At 39.3% G+C, this 18,781-nt stretch overlaps 1 protein-coding gene across 1 annotated transcript in view; it reads right to left on the bottom strand.

The window, feature by feature from the left end:
• Positions 1–18,781, bottom strand: part of LOC126474083 (sugar transporter SWEET1-like) — a 189,562-nt gene that overhangs the window by 115,946 nt on the left and 54,835 nt on the right. The window contains exon 2 of the mRNA XM_050101492.1: positions 4,175–4,252. Coding sequence (XP_049957449.1) covers positions 4,175–4,252 — 78 coding nt within the window. The remainder of the gene's footprint in view (positions 1–4,174; positions 4,253–18,781) is intronic.

Here is an 18,781-nt window from a genome sequence, read left to right as displayed (position 1 = left end):
TCCCCCATTCGGATCTCCAGGTGGGGACTACTCAAGAGTAGGTCGTTATCAGGAGAAAGAAAACTGGCGTTCTACAGATCAGAGCGTGGAATGTCAGAGCCCTTAATCGGGCAAGTAGGTTAGAAAATTTAAAAAGGGAAATGGATAGGTTAAAGTTATACATAGTGGGAATTAGTGAAGTTCGGTGGCAGGAGGAACAAGACTTCTGGTCAGGTGAATACAGGGTTATAAATACAAAATCAAATAGGGGTAATGCAGGAGTAGGTTTAATAATGAATAAAAAAATAGGAGTGCTGGTAAGCTACTACAAACAGCATAGTGAAAGCATTATTGTGGCCAGGATAGACACGAAGCCCACACCTACTACAGTAGTACAAATTTATATGCCAACTAACTCTGCAGATGATGAAAAAATTGAAGAAATGTATGATGAGATAAAAGAAATTATTCAGGTAGTGAACGGAGATGAAAATTTAATAGTCATGGGTGACTAGAATTCGAGAGTAGGAAAAGGGAGAGAAGGAAGCATAGTGGGTGAATATGGATTGGGGGTAAGAAATTAAAGAGGAAGCCGTATGGTAGAATTTTGCACAGAGCATAACTTTATCATAGCTAACACTTGGTTCAAGAATCATAAAAGAAGGTTGTATACATGGAAGAATCCTGGAGGTACTGGAAGGTGTCAGATAGATTATATAATGGTAAGACAGAGATTTAGGAAACAGGTTTTAAATTGTAAGGCATTTCCAGGGGCAGATGTGGACTCTGACCACAATCTATTGGTTATGAACTGTAGATTAAAACTGAAGAAACTGCAAAAAGGTGGGATTTTAAGGAGATGGGACCTGGATAATCTGACTAAACCAGATGTTATACAGAGTTTCAGGGAGAGCATAAGGGAACAATTGACAGGAATGGGGGAAAGAAATACAGCAGAAGAAGAATGGGTAGCTCTGAGGGATGAAGTGGTGAAGGCAGCACAGGATCAAGTAGGTAAAAAGACGAGGGCTAGTAGAAATCCTTGGGTAACAGAAGAAATATTGAATTTAATTTATGAAAGGAGAAAATATAAAAATGCAGTAAATGAAGCAGGCAAAAAAGAATACAAATGTCTCAAAAATGAGATCGACAGGAAGTGTAAAATGGCTAAGCAGGGATGGCTAGAGGACAAATGTAAGGATGTAGAGGCTTATCTCACTAGGGGCAAGATAGATACTGCCTACAGGAAAATTAAAGAGACCTTTGGAGAAAAGAGAGCCACTTGTATGAATATCAAGAGCTCAGATGGAAGCCCAGTTCTAAGCAAAGGAGGAGAAGCAGAAAGGCGGAAGGAGTATATAGAGGGTCTATACAAGGGCGATGTACTTGAGGACAATATTATGGAAATGGAAGGGGATGTAGATGAAGATGAAATGGGAGATACGATACTGCGTGAAGAGTTTGACAGATCACTGAAAGACCCGATTCAAAACAAGGTCCCGGGAGTAGACAACATTCCATTAGAACTACTGACGGCCTTGGGAGAGCCAGTCCTGACAAAACTTTACCATATGGTGAGCAAGATGTATGAGACAGGCTAAATACCCTCAGACTTCAAGAAGAATATGATAATTCCAATCTGAAAGAAAGCAGGTGTTGACAGATGTGAAAATTACCAAAATATCAGTTTAATAAGTCACAACTGCAAAATACTAACGCGAATTCTTTACAGACGAATGGAAAAACTGGTAGAAGCCAACCTCAGGGAAGATCAGTTTGGATTCCGTAGAAATGTTGGAACACATGAGGCAATACTGACCCTACGACTTATCTTAGAAAATAAATTAAGAAAAGGCAAACCTACGTTTCTAGCATTTGTAGACTTAGAGAAAGCTTTTGACAATGTTGAATGGAATACTCTCTTTAAAATTCTAGACGTGGCAGGGGTAAAATACAGGGAGCGAAAGGCTATTTACAATTTGTACAGAAACCAGATGGTAGTTATAAAAGTTGAGGGACAACAGTGGGAAGCAGTGGTTGGGAAGGGAGTGAGACAGGGTTGTAGCCTCTCCCCAATGTTATTCAATCTGTACATTGAGCAAGCAGTAAAGGAAACAAAAGAAAAATTCAGAGTAGGTATTAAAATCCATGGAGAAGAAATAAAAACTTCGAGGTTCGCCGATGACATAGTAATTCTGTCAGAGACAGCGAAGTACCTGGTAGAGCAGCTGAACAGAATGGACAGTGTCTTGAGAGGAGGGTATAAGATAAACATCAACAAAAGAAAAATGAGGATAATGGAATGTAGTCGAATTAAGTTGGGTGATGCTGAGGGAATTAGATTAGGAAATGAGACACTTAAAGAAGTAGAGGAGTGTTGCTATTTGGGGAGCAAAATAACTGACGATGGTCGAAATAGAGAGGATATAAAATGTAGACTGGCAATGGCACGGAAAGTGTTTCTGAAGAAGAGAAATTTGTTAACATCGAGTATTGATTTAAGTTTCAGGAAGTCGTTTCTGAAAGTATTTGTATGGAGTGTAGCCATGTATGGAAGTGAAACATGGACGATAAATAGTTTGGACAAGAAGAGAATATAAGCTTTCGAAATGTGGTACTACAGAAGAATGCTGAAGATTAGATGGGTAGATCACATAACTAATGAGGAGGTATTGAATAGAATTGGGGAGAAGAGAAATTTGTGGCACAACTTGACTAGACCGGTTGATAGGACATGTTCTGAGGCATCAAGGGATCACAAATTTAGCATTGGAGGGCAGCGTGGAGGGTAAAAATCGTAGAGGGGGACCAAGAGATGAAGACACTAAGCAGATTCAGAAGGATGTAGGTTGCAGTAAGTACTGTGAGATGATGAAGCTTGCACAGGACAGAATAGCATGGAGAGCTCCATCAAACCAGTCTCAGGACTGAAGACAACAACGACAACAACAACAACAACAACAACAACAACAACAACAACACAGTTACTCAATAAGTACATTGCAGGGGGGATTTATGAACAGCAATCTATATGGCAATCCAATGTAGAACATAAATAATGGTAAGGCAGTATGATAGCTACAGTCTTTAAAACCTGAGTACTGAAAATGACACATAACGTTCTTAAAGGAAATATTGATTGCTTTAGTTCATACTGTTGCAAGGGGCAACACAAGAGAAGTAAATGCTGTCCATATTCACTATCATAAACATAAAAAGTTTGTTATTAATTCAGATAACTCTGTTTATTTAAATTATAGAATTATCAATGCATTATTCATCTCAGTGGGGGGATAAAGATGTAGCATATCACATTAGGGAATGTGATGTGTTATTCTCATGTCTTTGTAACCTATGAATGACGATCATGATCTTTGTGAATATAGTTTTTTGTTTGTTAAGTACTGCATTTCAAATAGCATATTTCTGGAATGTTTGTGTGTTCCTTAAGTGAGTGAACATGACTTGAGATGAATACAGTGTATTTGCTGGCCTGGGCACCAGAAGCAGTCTTTCCACGTGTAGTGGTGCTGTTTAGCTGATTACTCTGTGCCACCATCATCTCACCTGGGAAGAGCACAGCGGGCCATGGAAGAGTAGATTGTGACATCAGCACTAGTGCCACAGGAACAAAAGTTGAAGCTGCTGTTACGTTTGATTAGATATCTATGCTATGCTTGGTAAAGAACAGTCCAACTGACTTACAACCACAGTTCATGAGCGGTAACAAATTGTAACTTATGGTACAATATGTTTACATACTAGAAGATGTGCTCTTTTATTATTCAGTAGTTGGCTGAAGAAACAGACAAGCACCTGTCATTTCCAGCACAGACTGCAAAGGAGACGAAGTCCACCATCAGAAGATGAAAAGGTTTATCAGAATGAGAAAAATCGAAAGATTTCAGTTTGGCATTTAAAAGGTATTGTAAGTTGAAATTCAATGTTAATACCAGTTTACACCAGGCATCGTTAGACCCCAATACCTTTGCAAGTCCACTTATCTCTACACATCCATTTCAACTAGTGTAGATCACATATGATGATTTTAGTGCTTCTTTGGTTACTTACCTTTCAGGAGAACCTGCCATCAGTGGAAAGCTAATTCACTTTTTTAAGCTACACATACAACTGAAATTCAATATGTCACGTGTACATATTAACATGTCAGGCAGAAAACTATCGTTACACTTACGACAATAGTCCAGCAACGAACGTTGTTGGTTCACTCTCTCCTGTTGTCCCAGTATCAACAAAACCCTTGCATACTGGTCTGAAAATAAAGATAAACATACAGTCATAAGTATACTTTAAAAAAAAATATTTGTAACAGAAGCATACCATAGAAGACCCTTTCATATATAGTTTTGAAGCTGGTAGCAAATAAAAATATTATTTCAATACTGGCAATATTAGTTTCAAAATCTGTCAAGAAAGTATATTAGATCAAGATAAAACTAGATCCATGCACTGTAAAACATAATCATACAGCATACAAGAAGAGAAAAGTTCTAATATGGAATTCACTGTAACAATAAATGCAGTCAAACGAAATGAGTACTGCTCACTGAATCTAAAAGCACTTTCAATGAATGTAGGTAACATCATGAAAACTTGTTCAAATCCAGTGAAGGCCAAGACACCTCCTACTTAATGCAGATGATTATCGGTTACATAATATTCTGAAAGTAATTCTTTCTTAAACAGTCTGATAACTCCCCATTCATTTTTGCCTCTTTACATACTTCATATGAGGAATCACTAGTGGTGGCAGTGATGAATTGATAATAATGAAAGATAAGAGGATTTAATAATCAAGAGCATTTGATATAACCTGTATGTTCAGTACAACTATTTACTGCAAACTCCAAGATTACATACACTGTTCAATTATAATTACTAGCCAGTAAAGCACTGACATTAGCAGCATGTGAGCACATGAATGGCCACCGATGTTGGAGCCGTTTCAAAAATGTTCAAAAACAGTGTGTACCTGTAGTAACCACCCACACAGTTATGAGATTTTTATGTTAAAAAACACCAGTGTGGTCTCTCATCTCAGTTATACCAAATACTGATTACTAGTATTATTCCATACTTTTGTGTATATACATCTGTAGTTGTTTTCCAGAATTCATTATACCATGTGTAGCATGATAACTATTTCCCCTTCCTATTCCATGCTTGTGTGCAAATAACAGTTCTCAGTGAATCTCTGAAAAAGGGTCTTTCTTTAATTTTATGACAATGGTCCTTATAAAGTACAAAGTTTGGGAGGTTGCAGCTGTATCAAAGGCTTTGCAAAGATGAGATCAAGACATCTAGCCCAACATCACTAGCTACATCCTTCTGGATCCCATTGAAAGTCGAAACCAGGGAAAACAGTCAAAGATCACTACTCCACTTCTACCAAATTTCATTGACATATAATGCACAAAGGTAGATGTTGTTGTTGTTGTGGTCTTCAGTCCAGAGACTGGTTTGATGCAGCTCTCCATGCTACTCTATCCTCTGCAAGGATCTTCATCTCCCAGTACCTACTGTAACCTGCATCCTTCTGAATCTGTTTAGTGTATTCATCTCTTGGTCCCCCTCTAAGATTTTTACCCTCCACGCTGCCCTCCAATGCTAAATTTGTGATCCCTCGATGCCTCAGAACATGTCCTACCAAACGGTCTAGTCAAGTTGTGCCACAAATTTCTCTTCTCCCCAATTCTATTCAATACCTCCTCATTAGTTATGTGATCTACCCATCTAATCTTCAGCATTCTTCTGTAGCACCACATTTCGAAAGCTTCTATTCTCTTCTTGTCCAAACTATTTATTGTCCATGTTTCACTTCCATACATGGCTACACTCCATACAAATACTTTCAGAAACGACTTCCTGAAACTTAAATCAATACTCGATGTTAACAAATTTCTCTTCTTCAGAAACACTTTCCGTGCCATTGCCAGTCTACATTTTATATCCTATCTACTTCGACCATCCTCAGTTATTTTGCTCCCCAAACAGCAAAACTCATTTACTACTTTAAGCGTCTCATTTCCTAATCTAATTACCGCAGTATCACCTGATTTAATTCAACTACATTCCATTATCCTCATTTTGCTTTTGTTGATGTTCATCTTATATCCTCCTTTCAAGACACTGTCCATTCCATTCAGCTGCACTTCCAGGTACTTCGCTGTCTCTGACAGAATTACTATGTCATCAGCGAACCTTGAAGTTTCTCCGAGGGTTATTCCAAAAGTAAGGTCCGATTCGCCGTAACTATTGAAATTTGGCGCCAATGACAAAACACGCATGCGCGCCGACTCCCGGCAAGCCTTGCGCGTCAAACGCCGCCATTCGCTTTGTTACTGTTGCTGAGTGTAGTTCACAGTGTCACTTTACAATGTTTAAGACAACTGATCAGCCCGCCGATTGTGAAGTAAGGGCAGTGATATGGTTTTTGTCTGCAAGAAACAATTCAGCGGCGGAAATCCATCGGCAGATTACTGAAGTGTACGGTCCTAACATAATGAGCGACAGTAAAGTGCGCAAGTGGGTGCGAGCTTTTAATGAAGGACGGGATAATGTGCACGATGAACCACGGTGTGGCCGACCATCAGTGATTTCAGACGATTTGGTCAATGCGGTTGACAAAAAAATTCGTGAAGATCGCCGATTCACTATTACAGACGTAGACATGCATTTTCCGAATGTGAGTAGAACAACTTTGTACAGAATTGTGTCTGAACATTTGAAGTTTCACAAATTGTGTGCACGTTAGGTTCCCAGGCTGCTTACTGAGCCCCAACGAATGAAAAGAATGGCTTTTGCTCTTGATTTTTTGGAGCGATATCATAAGGAAGGTGACAGTCTTTTAGACAATGTTGTCACAGGGGATGAGACATGGGTTTCTCACATCACTCCAGAGTCTAAACATCAGTCAATACAATGGCGTCACACGTCATCGCCAGTCAAGGTCAAGGCAAAGCAGACAATCTCAACACGTAAGGTTATGGCGACTGTGTTCTGGGATAGACGTGGAGTATTGTTAGTCGACTTTATGGAGAGAGGAACAACGATTAATAAAGCCGCCTACTGCGCTACCCTGACTAAACTTCGACGTGCAATCCAGAATAAGCGACGTGGTCTTTTGTCGTCTGGAATCTTGTTGTTGCATGACAATGCCAGACCCCACACTGCAAATGAAACGCAAGCTCTGATCAAGAAATTTGGATGGGAACAGATGGACCATCCTCCTTACAGTCCGGACCTGGCGCCAAGTGATTTCCACCTGTTCCGTTACTTAAAGGAGTTTCTCGGCGGCAAGCGCTTCGACACAGATGATGAAGTGAAAGAAGCAGTTAAGGACTGGTTATCGTCACAGGCGGCCGATTTCTATAACATGGGCATTCAAAAGCTTGTTGAACGATGTGACAAATGTTTAAATAAGTATGGAAGTTATGTAGAAAAATAGATAAAGATGTAAGGAATGTAAATAAAACAATTGTTTTGAAAAAACATTTTAGTTTTGATTTTTTTTTTTATAACCGGACCTTACTTTTGGAATAACCCTCGTATTTCTTCTCCATGGATTTTAATTCCTACTCTGAATTTTTCTTTTGTTTCTTTCACCGCTTGCTCAATATACAGATTGAATAACATCGGGGAGAGGCTACAACCCTGTCTCACTCCCTTCCCAACCACTGCTTCCCACTGTTGTCACTCAACTCTTATAACTGCCATCTGGTTTCTGTACAAATTGTAAATAGCCTTTCACTCCCTGTATTTTACCCCTGCCACCTTCAGAATTTTAAAGAGAGTATTCCAGTCAACATTGTCAAAAGCTTTCTCTAAGTCTACAAATGCTAGAAACGTAAGTTTGCCTTTTCTTAATTTATTTTCTAAGATAAGTCTTAGGGTTAGTATTGCCTCATGTGTTCCAACATTTCTACGGAATCCAAACTGATCTTCCCCGAGGTCGGCTTCTACCAGTTTTTCCATTCGTACGTAAAGAATTCGCGTTAATATTTTGCAGCCGTGGCTTATTAAACTAATAGTTTGGTAATTTTCACATCTGTCAACACCTGCTTTCTTTCAGATTGGAATTATTATATTCTTCTTGACGTCTGAGGGTATTTAGCCTGTCTCATACATCTTGCTCACCGTATGGTAAAGTTTTGTCAGGACTGGCTCTCCCAAGGCCGTCAGTAGTTCTAATGGAATGTTGTCTACTCCCGGGACCTTGTTTCAACTCGGGTCTTTCAGTGATCTGTCAAACTCTTCACGCAGTATCGTATCTCCCATTTCATCTTCATCTACATCCCCTTCCATTTCCATAATATTGTCCTCAAGTACATCGCCCTTGTATAGACCCCCTATATACTCCTTCCACCTTTCTGCTTTCCCTTCCTTGCTTAGAACTGGGTTTCCATCTGAGCTCTTGATATTCATACAAGTGGCTCTCTTTTCTCCAAAGGTCTCTTTAATTTTCCTGTAGGCAGTATCTATCTTGCCCCTAGTGAGATAAGCCTCTACATCCTTACATTTGTCCTCTAGCCATCCCTGCTTAGCCATTTTGCACTTCCTGTCGATCTCGTTTTTGAGACATTTGTATTCCTTTTTGCTGGCTTCATTTACTGCATTTTTATATGTTCTCCTTTAATCAATTAAATTCAATATCTCTTCTGTTACCCAAGGATTTCTATTAGTCCTTGTCTTTTTACCTACTTGATCCTCAGTTACCGTCACTATTTCGTGTCTCAAAGCTACCCATTCTTCTTCTACTGTATATCTTTCCCCCATTCTTGTCAATCGTTCCCTAATGCTCTCCCTGTAGCTCTCTACAACTTCTGGTTTAGTCACTTTATCCAGGTTCCATCTCCTCAAATTTCCACCTTTTTGCAAGTTTCTTCAGTTTTAATCTACAGTTCATAACCAATAGATTGTGGTCAGAGTCCACATCTGCCCCTGGAAATGCCTTACAATTTAAAACCTGTTTCCTAAATCTCTGTCTTACCATTATATAATCTATCTGACACCTTCCAGTACCTCCAGGATTCTTCCATGTATACAACCTTCTTTTATGATTCTTGAACCAAGTATTCACTATGAGTAAGTTATGCTCTGTGCAAAATTCTACCAGACGGCTTCCTCTTTCATTTCTTACCCCCATTCCATATTCATCTACTACATTACCTTCTCTTCCTTTTCCTACTATCGAGTTCCAGTCACCCACGACTATTAAATTTTCATCTCCCTTCACTACCTGAATAATTTCTTTTATCTCCTCATACGTCTCATCAATCTCGTCGTCATCTGTGGAGCTAGTTGGCATATAAACTTGTACTACAGTGGTAGGCGTGGGCTTCGTATCTATTTTGGCCACAATAAGGCATTCACTATGCTGTTTGTAGTAGCTTACCCGCATTCCTATTTTCCTTTGCATTATTAAACCTACTCCTGCATTACCCCTATTTGATTTTCTATTTATAATCCTGTATTCACCTGACCAGAAGTCTTGTTCCTCTTGCCACCGAACTTCACTAATTCCCACTATATCTAACTTTAACCTATCCATTTCCCTTTTTAAATTTTCTAACCTACCCGCCCAATTAAGGGATCTGACATTGCAGATCCATAGAATGCCAGTTTTCTTTCTCCTGATAACAACGTCCTCCTGAGTAGTCCCTGCCCGGAGACCCGAATGGGGGACTATTTTATCTCTGGACTATTTTACCCGAGAAGACCCGTTATCATTTAACCACACAGTAAAGCTGCATGCCCTTGGGAAAAATTACGGCTGTAGTTTCCCCTTCCTTTCAGCCGTTCGCAGTATCAGCACAGCAAGGCCATTTTGGTTAGTGTTACAAGGCCAGATCAGTCAATCATCCAGACTGTTACCCCTGCAACTACTGAAAAGGCTGCTGCCCCTCTTCAGGAACCACACATTTGTCTGGCCTCTCAACAGATACTCCTCTGTTGTGATTGCATTATGGTACGGCTATTTGTATCACTGAGGCACGCAAGCCTCCCCACCAACGGCAAGGTCCATGGTTCATAGGGAGGACTCTGGTAGATAGCAGGGGTCTCAGGTAGATAGCACACACAAAATTCGCATAAGGCCATCTGATTGCTCATCTCTCATAAGATTTGTTACAGCACCATCCACTAAGAGTATTGTTTGCCTCACTATGTATGTGATGGTAAATTTTTAGTCTTCTCATCGATGGCTTCTGGTCTACAGCATGAAAACTTAATCCTACTGCCTCTTGATGAAATGCTAGTCACAAACATACATAGCTGAGCTGTAAACTTAAATCCTTTGTAACAGTTGACAAGGATTTCTGCAGACTGACTCATACAGTGTGCATTACAATTTGATGGTCTCTACTCTAATCCTCAGTTCCATCAGAATTGTCTTTGTGTTTAGTTAGCACCATAGTAGACATTAATAGTCAAATCTAAATGAAACAAACTGTGCAAAGTTCTGGGGGGCCACCTTGATGTGTGACATGTCATTTTTAGGAAATGGCACGTCCCACTTTCAGGCTTCCGTGATGATGAAATATGTTCATGATATTTAGTAGTAAGTATCTGGGCATCCCACTGTGGGACATATTACAATATGTGTAGATTGGAGACTGTCTGTGTGGGGCCGCTTGTTCCTTGTCATTGTCATTTGAAGGTGTTTAGAAGACATGGAGAGAAAGAAAAAAAAGGTCATGGCTACAATGACGCCACAAAGAGTGACTGTTGAAGTAGCTTGTGTAAAGAGAACTTCTTGTCTTGATCGTGTCCAAGCAACATCGGTTTTTAAAAAGCTCTGGCAACCTGCTTCGTACACAAAGTTATTTTTTTAAGCAAAAGCGTCAAAATATTAACATATTGTTTCAGCACCCATCCCCGCACAAGGAGATGAATTCCAGTAAAGACTGTTGCATCACAGTTGGATGGAACTGACTTGCAGCGTAAGCTCAGCAAACATCAAGAAAGGCAACAGGGAGATATATCATTAAATATGAAGTGTGATCGAAAAGTAAAAGGGATTTGTGTTTTTCTTAGAGAATTTTTATTCAACATGATCAACTTTGTTCCCTTCACAGTAATCCCCCTCAGATATAATACATTTGTGCCAGCACTTTTTCCGATGTTGGAAGCACTCCTGGAACTCCCTTTTTGTTATTGTGTTCAGCTCTGTCACCGATTCAATGGCGACAAAACCGTGTCCTTTCATGGTTCTCTTCAGCCTTAGGAATTGAAAGAAGTAATACGGGGTCAAGTCATAGGGAGTCATGATTGGCAACATAACAGCTCTGTTTTTCGCCAAAAAATTATGAACAAGCATGGGTGTGAGCAGGAGCATTATCCTGGTGTAATTTTGACGAGAGGTATGGCCACAATTCTGGTCTCTTCTCTCTCTCTCTCTCTCTCTCTTTTTTTTTTTTTTTTTTTTTTTTTTTTTTTTTTTTTTTTTTTTTTTTTTTTTTTTTTTGGCTCTTCGGGCAGTTTTCACTGGGATGATTGGGCCTTGGTTTCGACATCATACCTGTACACCCATGTTTTGTCACCTGTTATAACTTCTAAAGAAGTTATGGATCATTATTGACTTCATTCAGCAATTCCTGAGCAACGTGTAAGTGACACTGTTTTTGGTCGAAATTCAACAAGTTTGGGTCAAAATTCAACAAGTTTGGGTCAAAATTCAACAAGTTTGGGTCAAAATTCAACAATTTTGGAAAAAACTTTGCTGTTACACATTTCATGCCCAAAAATCTGGAAAAAAAATTGCTTGGCATGAGCCACAGGATATGCTGACATCAGCAACCTCTCTGATAGTGATTCGGCGATTTTCCAGAACCATTTTCTTTACTTCTTCCATACTGTCATTAATAATTATGCTAGGACATCCAGGGTGTTTTCATCTTGTTGACTCTCTTAGAAACATTTATACCACTAGCAGATTCACGAAAAGCCACAATCAACATTTCAAATGTGGTGCTGCACTTTATTCCACTTTCCAAGCACAATTTAATGCAAATTTTTTGATCCACCTTTTCTGAAAGTAAAGATTCACGAAGAACTCAAAAAACATATAACCTTTTTGACCATCAATAATAAACTAAATGTTCAAAACTATAAAGAACATGTGTACCAACAAGATAAAAAAAAGAAAAAGAAAAAAAGAAAGAATTGAAAGTTGGCTGTACAGAGCCCGTGAAATTACAAAATTCCCATCACTTTTTGATCATATCTCATAATGCTACTGACATTATACATAGGAGGGTAACATATCACTTGCATAGGAAATGCAACAGTGATAACACACTAAAAACTAACCAAATTCCATTTCAAACTGTATAACAAGTTAAAATTGAGTCAACACACAGATAAACTAATCAATAAGCTCAGTTCAGCATGTTATGCCCTTTAAAGCTTCTCTTATTGCATTGACCTAAGGACAAATGTTGGCTTCTTTGGCACATTCTCGGTCCCTGTCATCTTATCTTCTATGCAGTAGATCTACAGTAAATAAAGTGTTTTCCTACCATCCAGCAGGAGTGAGCAGTGAGAATATTGTTCAATATAAATAACTGTACATTTTGCAGATGGCTTTTTAAGGATCTTGGAACTCTAACACTCAGTTTCCAATACATTTATTCCTTAATGGCTTTTGTTGCTTATACAGTTACCAGTAAAAAGCAAGACACAAAAATAATTTCCACATAGACTCTGCCTCCTGGTTCGGAATGTAGTCGTGTACTCTGGTGGAAAGATATTAAACACAATCCACCTAATATAAAGCAAGAAACTGGAAATCCATACCAACTCAAAAGACATTTACAAACATACTTCAATAACCATTCTTTCTATGAACTGTCTATATACCTAGATTCAAGAATTGGAAAGTTCTGTTGATTACGAGGCAAGTAACAGTGTTTGTTGATAAGATGTGTGACAAATAGTAATGTGCTGTAAATAGGACTCAGTATTTTCAAATGTAAGTACTTATTTTCTTTGAAAAATACTACTCTAACAACGTAAATATTTAGGAAATTTAAATGACAAGAGTGCGAATAGCATTATACAGTATAGTGATAGTTTATTATTAATTATTATTAATAAAAGACACAGATTACATTTCTCTGATATCTTTTGTCTTTTGCTGGTGTATACCTTGAATCTTGTCACATCCCTAAGGGTTCTCTTTCTTGGTAGGATCTATGGAACATGGATGAATGAATGCTTTCTCCTTATTTCCATTTAATAGAAAATACACAAACAGTGAACCTGGAGGGACTAATCAACAGTTGTGTCAATACATTCATTTCCCTGAATTCATATGTGCTCTGGTACCTAATGGAATACTGCTAAATTCATGTGGCTTTGAATGTGGAGAAGAGACTCATACATATTTTGAAGGTGCTTCTCTGACGTTAACATATGTTGAATGGCTTGAAGGGAGCTTAGGGAGTTAGAGCAGATGGGAAACTCCTCAGCACCATTTCATCTCATCTGCTCCGAAGCCTCCAAGATAGCATCTGGTTCTGTATCAACAAGAAACTGCTGGGCAAGACATTGTGAGAATACAACAAAGCATGCATGAGAGTTTCCCTGCACTGCATAGACCCACCACATTAGACTACAATGTATGCTCACTTAAAACAAAATACAATCTAAATTTAAAAATACATTGTGGAAATAGTTTTTACTTTTATTTTATTTTGGTGCACGTCCAAATCAGTGCAAACTTCTATGCATGTATGAGGAAAACTATTTTCAAATAGCTCCCTTCAACTGTCTCATCTGCTAGAGCATACCAGTTACAGAATATATATTAGATTGGTGCATAATTTCAAAGCACTTTTGTTTTGCAAGCTGGCATTCTGGTTTATTTATTGGTTGTTATTTTTCACTTTTAGTTCATTGTTACTATTTGAGTTTACATATTGCCATTTTGTCATTTTGCATTCAATAAAGGGTGACAGCAGCAGCAGTCAGACACATTTGCAATGTGTATGGGGTTAATGCCATTGGGCAGAGCATAGCATGAAAATGGTTTTCTCATTTTAAGGGTGATCATTTTGACATTAGTGATTCTCTACATTCAGGAAGACCTTCAGGGACTGATGACCATTTAAACACATGAATCCACAATGATCCAAGTCAGTGTACTCAAGAACCAGCAAATGTGATCATTCCACCACCATGTGACATTTGCATGCAATGGCGAAGGTTCAAAAATCAGGTGTAAGCCAAAATCACAAAAATCAGCAGGTGGCCATGTGCGCATTTGTGCTTGCTTGTGAACAAGACTGACCATTCCTATCCTGTATCATTACTGCTGACAAGAAATGGTGTCTTTGTGCTAACATAAGGAAAAGAAAGGAATGGTTGAGCCCAAATAAAAAGAGCAACTCCCCATACAAAGATCTGTGCGCATTCACAAAACAAATATTATGCCTCTTGTGGCACACCGACAGAGTGGTGTACTATGAACTGCTTCCCTGAGGTGTAACAATCATTGCTGGCATTTACTGTCAACAACTGAGATGTCAAACTTACTAGCAGATTAAAACTATGTGCCGGACCGAGACTAGAACTCGGGATCTTTGTCTTTCGCGGGCAAGTGCTCTACCAACTGAGCTACCCAAGCACGACTCACGCCCCATCCTCACAGCTTTAATTCTGCCAGTACCTCGTCTCCTATCTTCCAAACTTCACAGAAGCTGTCCTACTAAAACTATGAGAAATAAAATAAACAAAAAGAAATGGTTTACATTAATTTTTGGACTGTTTTCTTTTGTACCTTTTTTGCTTACTAACCCAGTAGTCTGTGGTATCACTATTTTTAATCATCACCACTACCTTCTAATAGCACGGCTGTGTAACTTATGTCTTTGTTGTCGCAAATATTTGGCTGTTTTTTCTGAATATATTCCTTTTTCTGAGGTTGTCATTATGGTGAGACCTGAGAACATAGCTATTTTTTTTCCAAACACATATTAGATTTTGTTTCTATACTGATGTGAGAATGGTACAATGTCTCTTGCTTCCAAACATATCACCTGCCCACCGCACACTCATTGGCTATGTAGAATTAGCTGACACATCCTCCTTCATTTCTGCCAGGCATCACAATAAGCGTCAACAGCATTGCAGCAAGAAACATGAAAGTATGCCACTGGCTGCTATATAGACTTTTAGCATCTCTTGCAGAAATGAATGCTATTGTTGAGTATTTGTCCAATTTTAAACTCAGTTCAGTTCTGACTACAAATGGATTCAGGCAAACTGCAGTTTAAATGTGGTACTGTAGATGTTTATAAAAAGCCAAAGTACTTGGTACAGATTCCCGTGGATGGCAAGACAATGAAAATTGTTACCCACTCACCATTCCCAGCCCAGTAATCATCATAGCTCTTAGCCAAGTTGGTGTCACTGTTCGTAGTGCTGAGCTTGCACCACCGTGAAAAACAGACTGCAGTATCTTCTAGTGTGCAGATCACATACACCCAACTAATACATAAATAAAATATCGCAATTACAATTCAGTCTCTTTCTCAAACTTTCGCTCATCCTATGATCTAGCAAGATCTGTTGGTACTGTCTCCATGATAGATCTTGCTGCTGTAATTTATTCTCGCAATAATAATTACAGCCTGTGTACTATAATTTATTTCCTTTGTTAGCCATTTATTCTGGGCTAATTTTCCTTCTTGTTTCAACTGAATGTCACCATCATGTTCTAATGCTGATTAAAAGCTGGTAATGTTTTTACCACTATTCTAATTTGTGAACAGCAACCGAATTTCTTATCTGTGACCAGATTATCATTACAGTGTCTCATAACCAAATAAAACATTGGTCTGTGTTCTAAATCAAACAACGTTTTTTGAAGCACCATTTCCGCTTACTTAAAAAGCGGCAATGGTGTGTGTATATGGTACCATACACGAATGTGAACATTTATCGCAAATCTAGTCAAATACAACAAAAGTTTGTAAGATTATACAATTTAATGCTATTTTCTCCAGTGTTTCATAAAACTGTCAAATTTTAATCAGATCAATAGATTGTTGTAATGGCTAGATAGCAATTTCTTGTTCATCTACATCTACATCGATACTCCGCAAGCCACCCAACGGTGTGTGGCGGAGGGCACTTTACGTGCCACTGTCATTACCTCCCTTTCCTGTTCCAGTCGCGTATGGTTCGCGGGAAGAACGACTGTCTGAAAGCCTCCGTGCGCGCTCTAATCTCTCTAATTTTACATTCGTGATCTCCTCGAGAGTTATAAGTAGGGGGAAGCAATATATTCGATACCTCATCCAGAAACGCACCCTCTCGAAACCTGGCGAGCAAGCTACACCGCGATGCAGAGCGCCTCTCTTGCAGAGTCTGCCACTTGAGTTTATTAAACATCTCCGTAACGCTATCACGGTTACCAAATAACCCTGTGACGAAACGCGCCGCTCTTCTTTGGATCTTCTCTATCTCCTCCGTCAGACCGATCTGGTACGGATCCCACACTGATGAGCAATACTCAAGTATAGGTCGAACGAGTGTTTTGTAAGCCACCTCCTTTGTTGATGGACTACATTTTCTAAGCACTCTCCCAATGAATCTCAACCTGGTACCCGCCTTACCAACAATTAATTTTATATGATCATTCCACTTCAAATCGTTCCGCACGCATACTCCCAGATATTTTACAGAAGTAACTGCTACCAGTGTTTGTTCCGCTACCATATAATCATACAATAAAGGATCCTTCTTTCTATGTATTCGCAAAACATTACATTTGTCTATGTTAAGGGTCAGTTGCCACTCCCTGCACCAAGTGCCTATCCGCTGCAGATCTTCCTGCATTTCGCTACAATTTTCTAATGCTGCAACTTCTCTGTATACTACAGCATCATCCGCGAAAAGCCGCATGGAACTTCCGACACTATCTACTAAGTCATTTATATATATTGTGAAAAGCAATGGTCCCATAACACTCCCCTGTGGCACGCCAGAGGTTACTTTAACGTCTGTAGATGTCTCTCCATTGATAACAACATGCTGTGTTCTGTTTGCTAAAAACTCTTCAATCCAGCCACACAGCTGATCTGATATTCCGTAGGCTCTTACTTTGTTTATCAGGCGACAGTGCGGAACTGTATCGAACGCCTTCCGGAAGTCAAGAAAAATAGCATCTACCTGGGAGCCTGTATCTAATATTTTCTGGGTCTCATGAACAAATAAGGCGAGTTGGGTCTCACACGATCGCTGTTTCCGGAATCCATGTTGATTCCTACAGAGTAGATTCTGGGTTTCCAAAAACGACATGATACTCGAGCAAAAACACGTTCTAAAATTCTACAACAGATCGACGTCTAGAGATATAGGTCTATAGTTTTGCGCATCTGCTCGACGACCCTTCTTGAAGACTGGGACTATCTGTGCTCTTTTCCAATCATTTGGAACCCTCCGTTCCTCTAGAGACTTGCGGTACACGGCTGTTAGAAGGGGGGCAAGTTCTTTCGCGTACTCTGTGTAGAATCGAATTGGTATCCCGTCAGGTCCAGTGGACTTTCCTCTATTGAGTGATTCCAGTTGCTTTTCTATTCCTTGGACACTTATTTCGATGTCAGCCATTTTTTCGTTTGTGCGAGGATTTAGAGAAGGAACTACAGTGCGGTCTTCCTCTGTGAAACAGCTTTGGAAAAAGGTGTTTAGTATTTCAGCTTTACTCGTGTCATCCTCTGTTTCAATGCCATCATCAACCCGTAGTGTCTGGATATGCTGTTTCGAGCCACTTACTGATTTAACGTAAGACCAGAACTTCCTAGGATTTTCTGTCAAGTCGGTACATAGAATTTCACTTTCGAATTCAATGAACGCTTCACGCATAGCCCTCCTTACGCTAACTTTGACATCGTTTAGCTTCTGTTTGTCTGAGAGGTTTTGGCTGCGTTTAAACTTAGAGTGGAGCTCTCTTTGCTTTCGCAGTAGTTTCCTAACTTTGTTGTTGTACCACGGTGGGTTTTTCCCGTCCCTCACAGTTTTACTCGGCACGTACCTGTCTAAAACGCATTTTACGATTGCCTTGAACTTTTTCCATAAACACTCAACATTGTCAGCGTCGGAACAGAAATTTTCGTTTTGATCTGTTAGGTAGTCTGAAATCCGCCTTCTATTACTCTTGCTAAACAGATAAACCTTCCTCCCTTTTTTTATATTCCTATTAACTTCCATATTCAGGGATGCTGCAACGGCCTTATGATCACTGATTCCCTGTTCTGTACATACAGAGTCGAAAAGTTCGGGTCTGTTTGTTATCAGTAGGTCCAAGATGTTATCTCCACGAGTCGGTTCTCTGTTTAATTGCTCGAGGTAATTGCACTAGCACCGTGTGGGTCAATGTCCCATGACTGTTCAAGCAATGTCGATTCTGTACCAAGCGCTTTGGCATATCGGAAAATCTCAAGACTTTTTGTTGACCTCTGTCCTTCCAAATTCTTCAGAATAAATCTGCATGTGACCTCAATAGCCAAAACTTCATTTCCAAATGTAAGATGACCCCTATATACTCTACTAAACAACATAAAAATGTTGACCTCACAGCAACAATAGTTTAATCAGTGAATATAAGGTGACCCTGCATTTTATGAATTATGAACTTGGGAAAAGACCTCTTCTTATAACCGGGTAAATAACGTAATAGTTCCATTACCAAATATATACCATCTGGTATGGATGGATGGATGACTGGGTGGGTGAACTGATGGGGTCAAAGTGACCAAACCATGAGGTCATCGGTCCC

The sequence above is a fragment of the Schistocerca serialis genome, chromosome 4 (genome assembly GCF_023864345.2).
Source record: "Schistocerca serialis cubense isolate TAMUIC-IGC-003099 chromosome 4, iqSchSeri2.2, whole genome shotgun sequence".
Classification (NCBI taxonomy): domain Eukaryota; kingdom Metazoa; phylum Arthropoda; class Insecta; order Orthoptera; family Acrididae; genus Schistocerca; species Schistocerca serialis.
The sequence above is the reverse complement of the archived record's forward strand: the minus strand, read 5'-3'. Positions and strand labels throughout refer to the sequence as shown.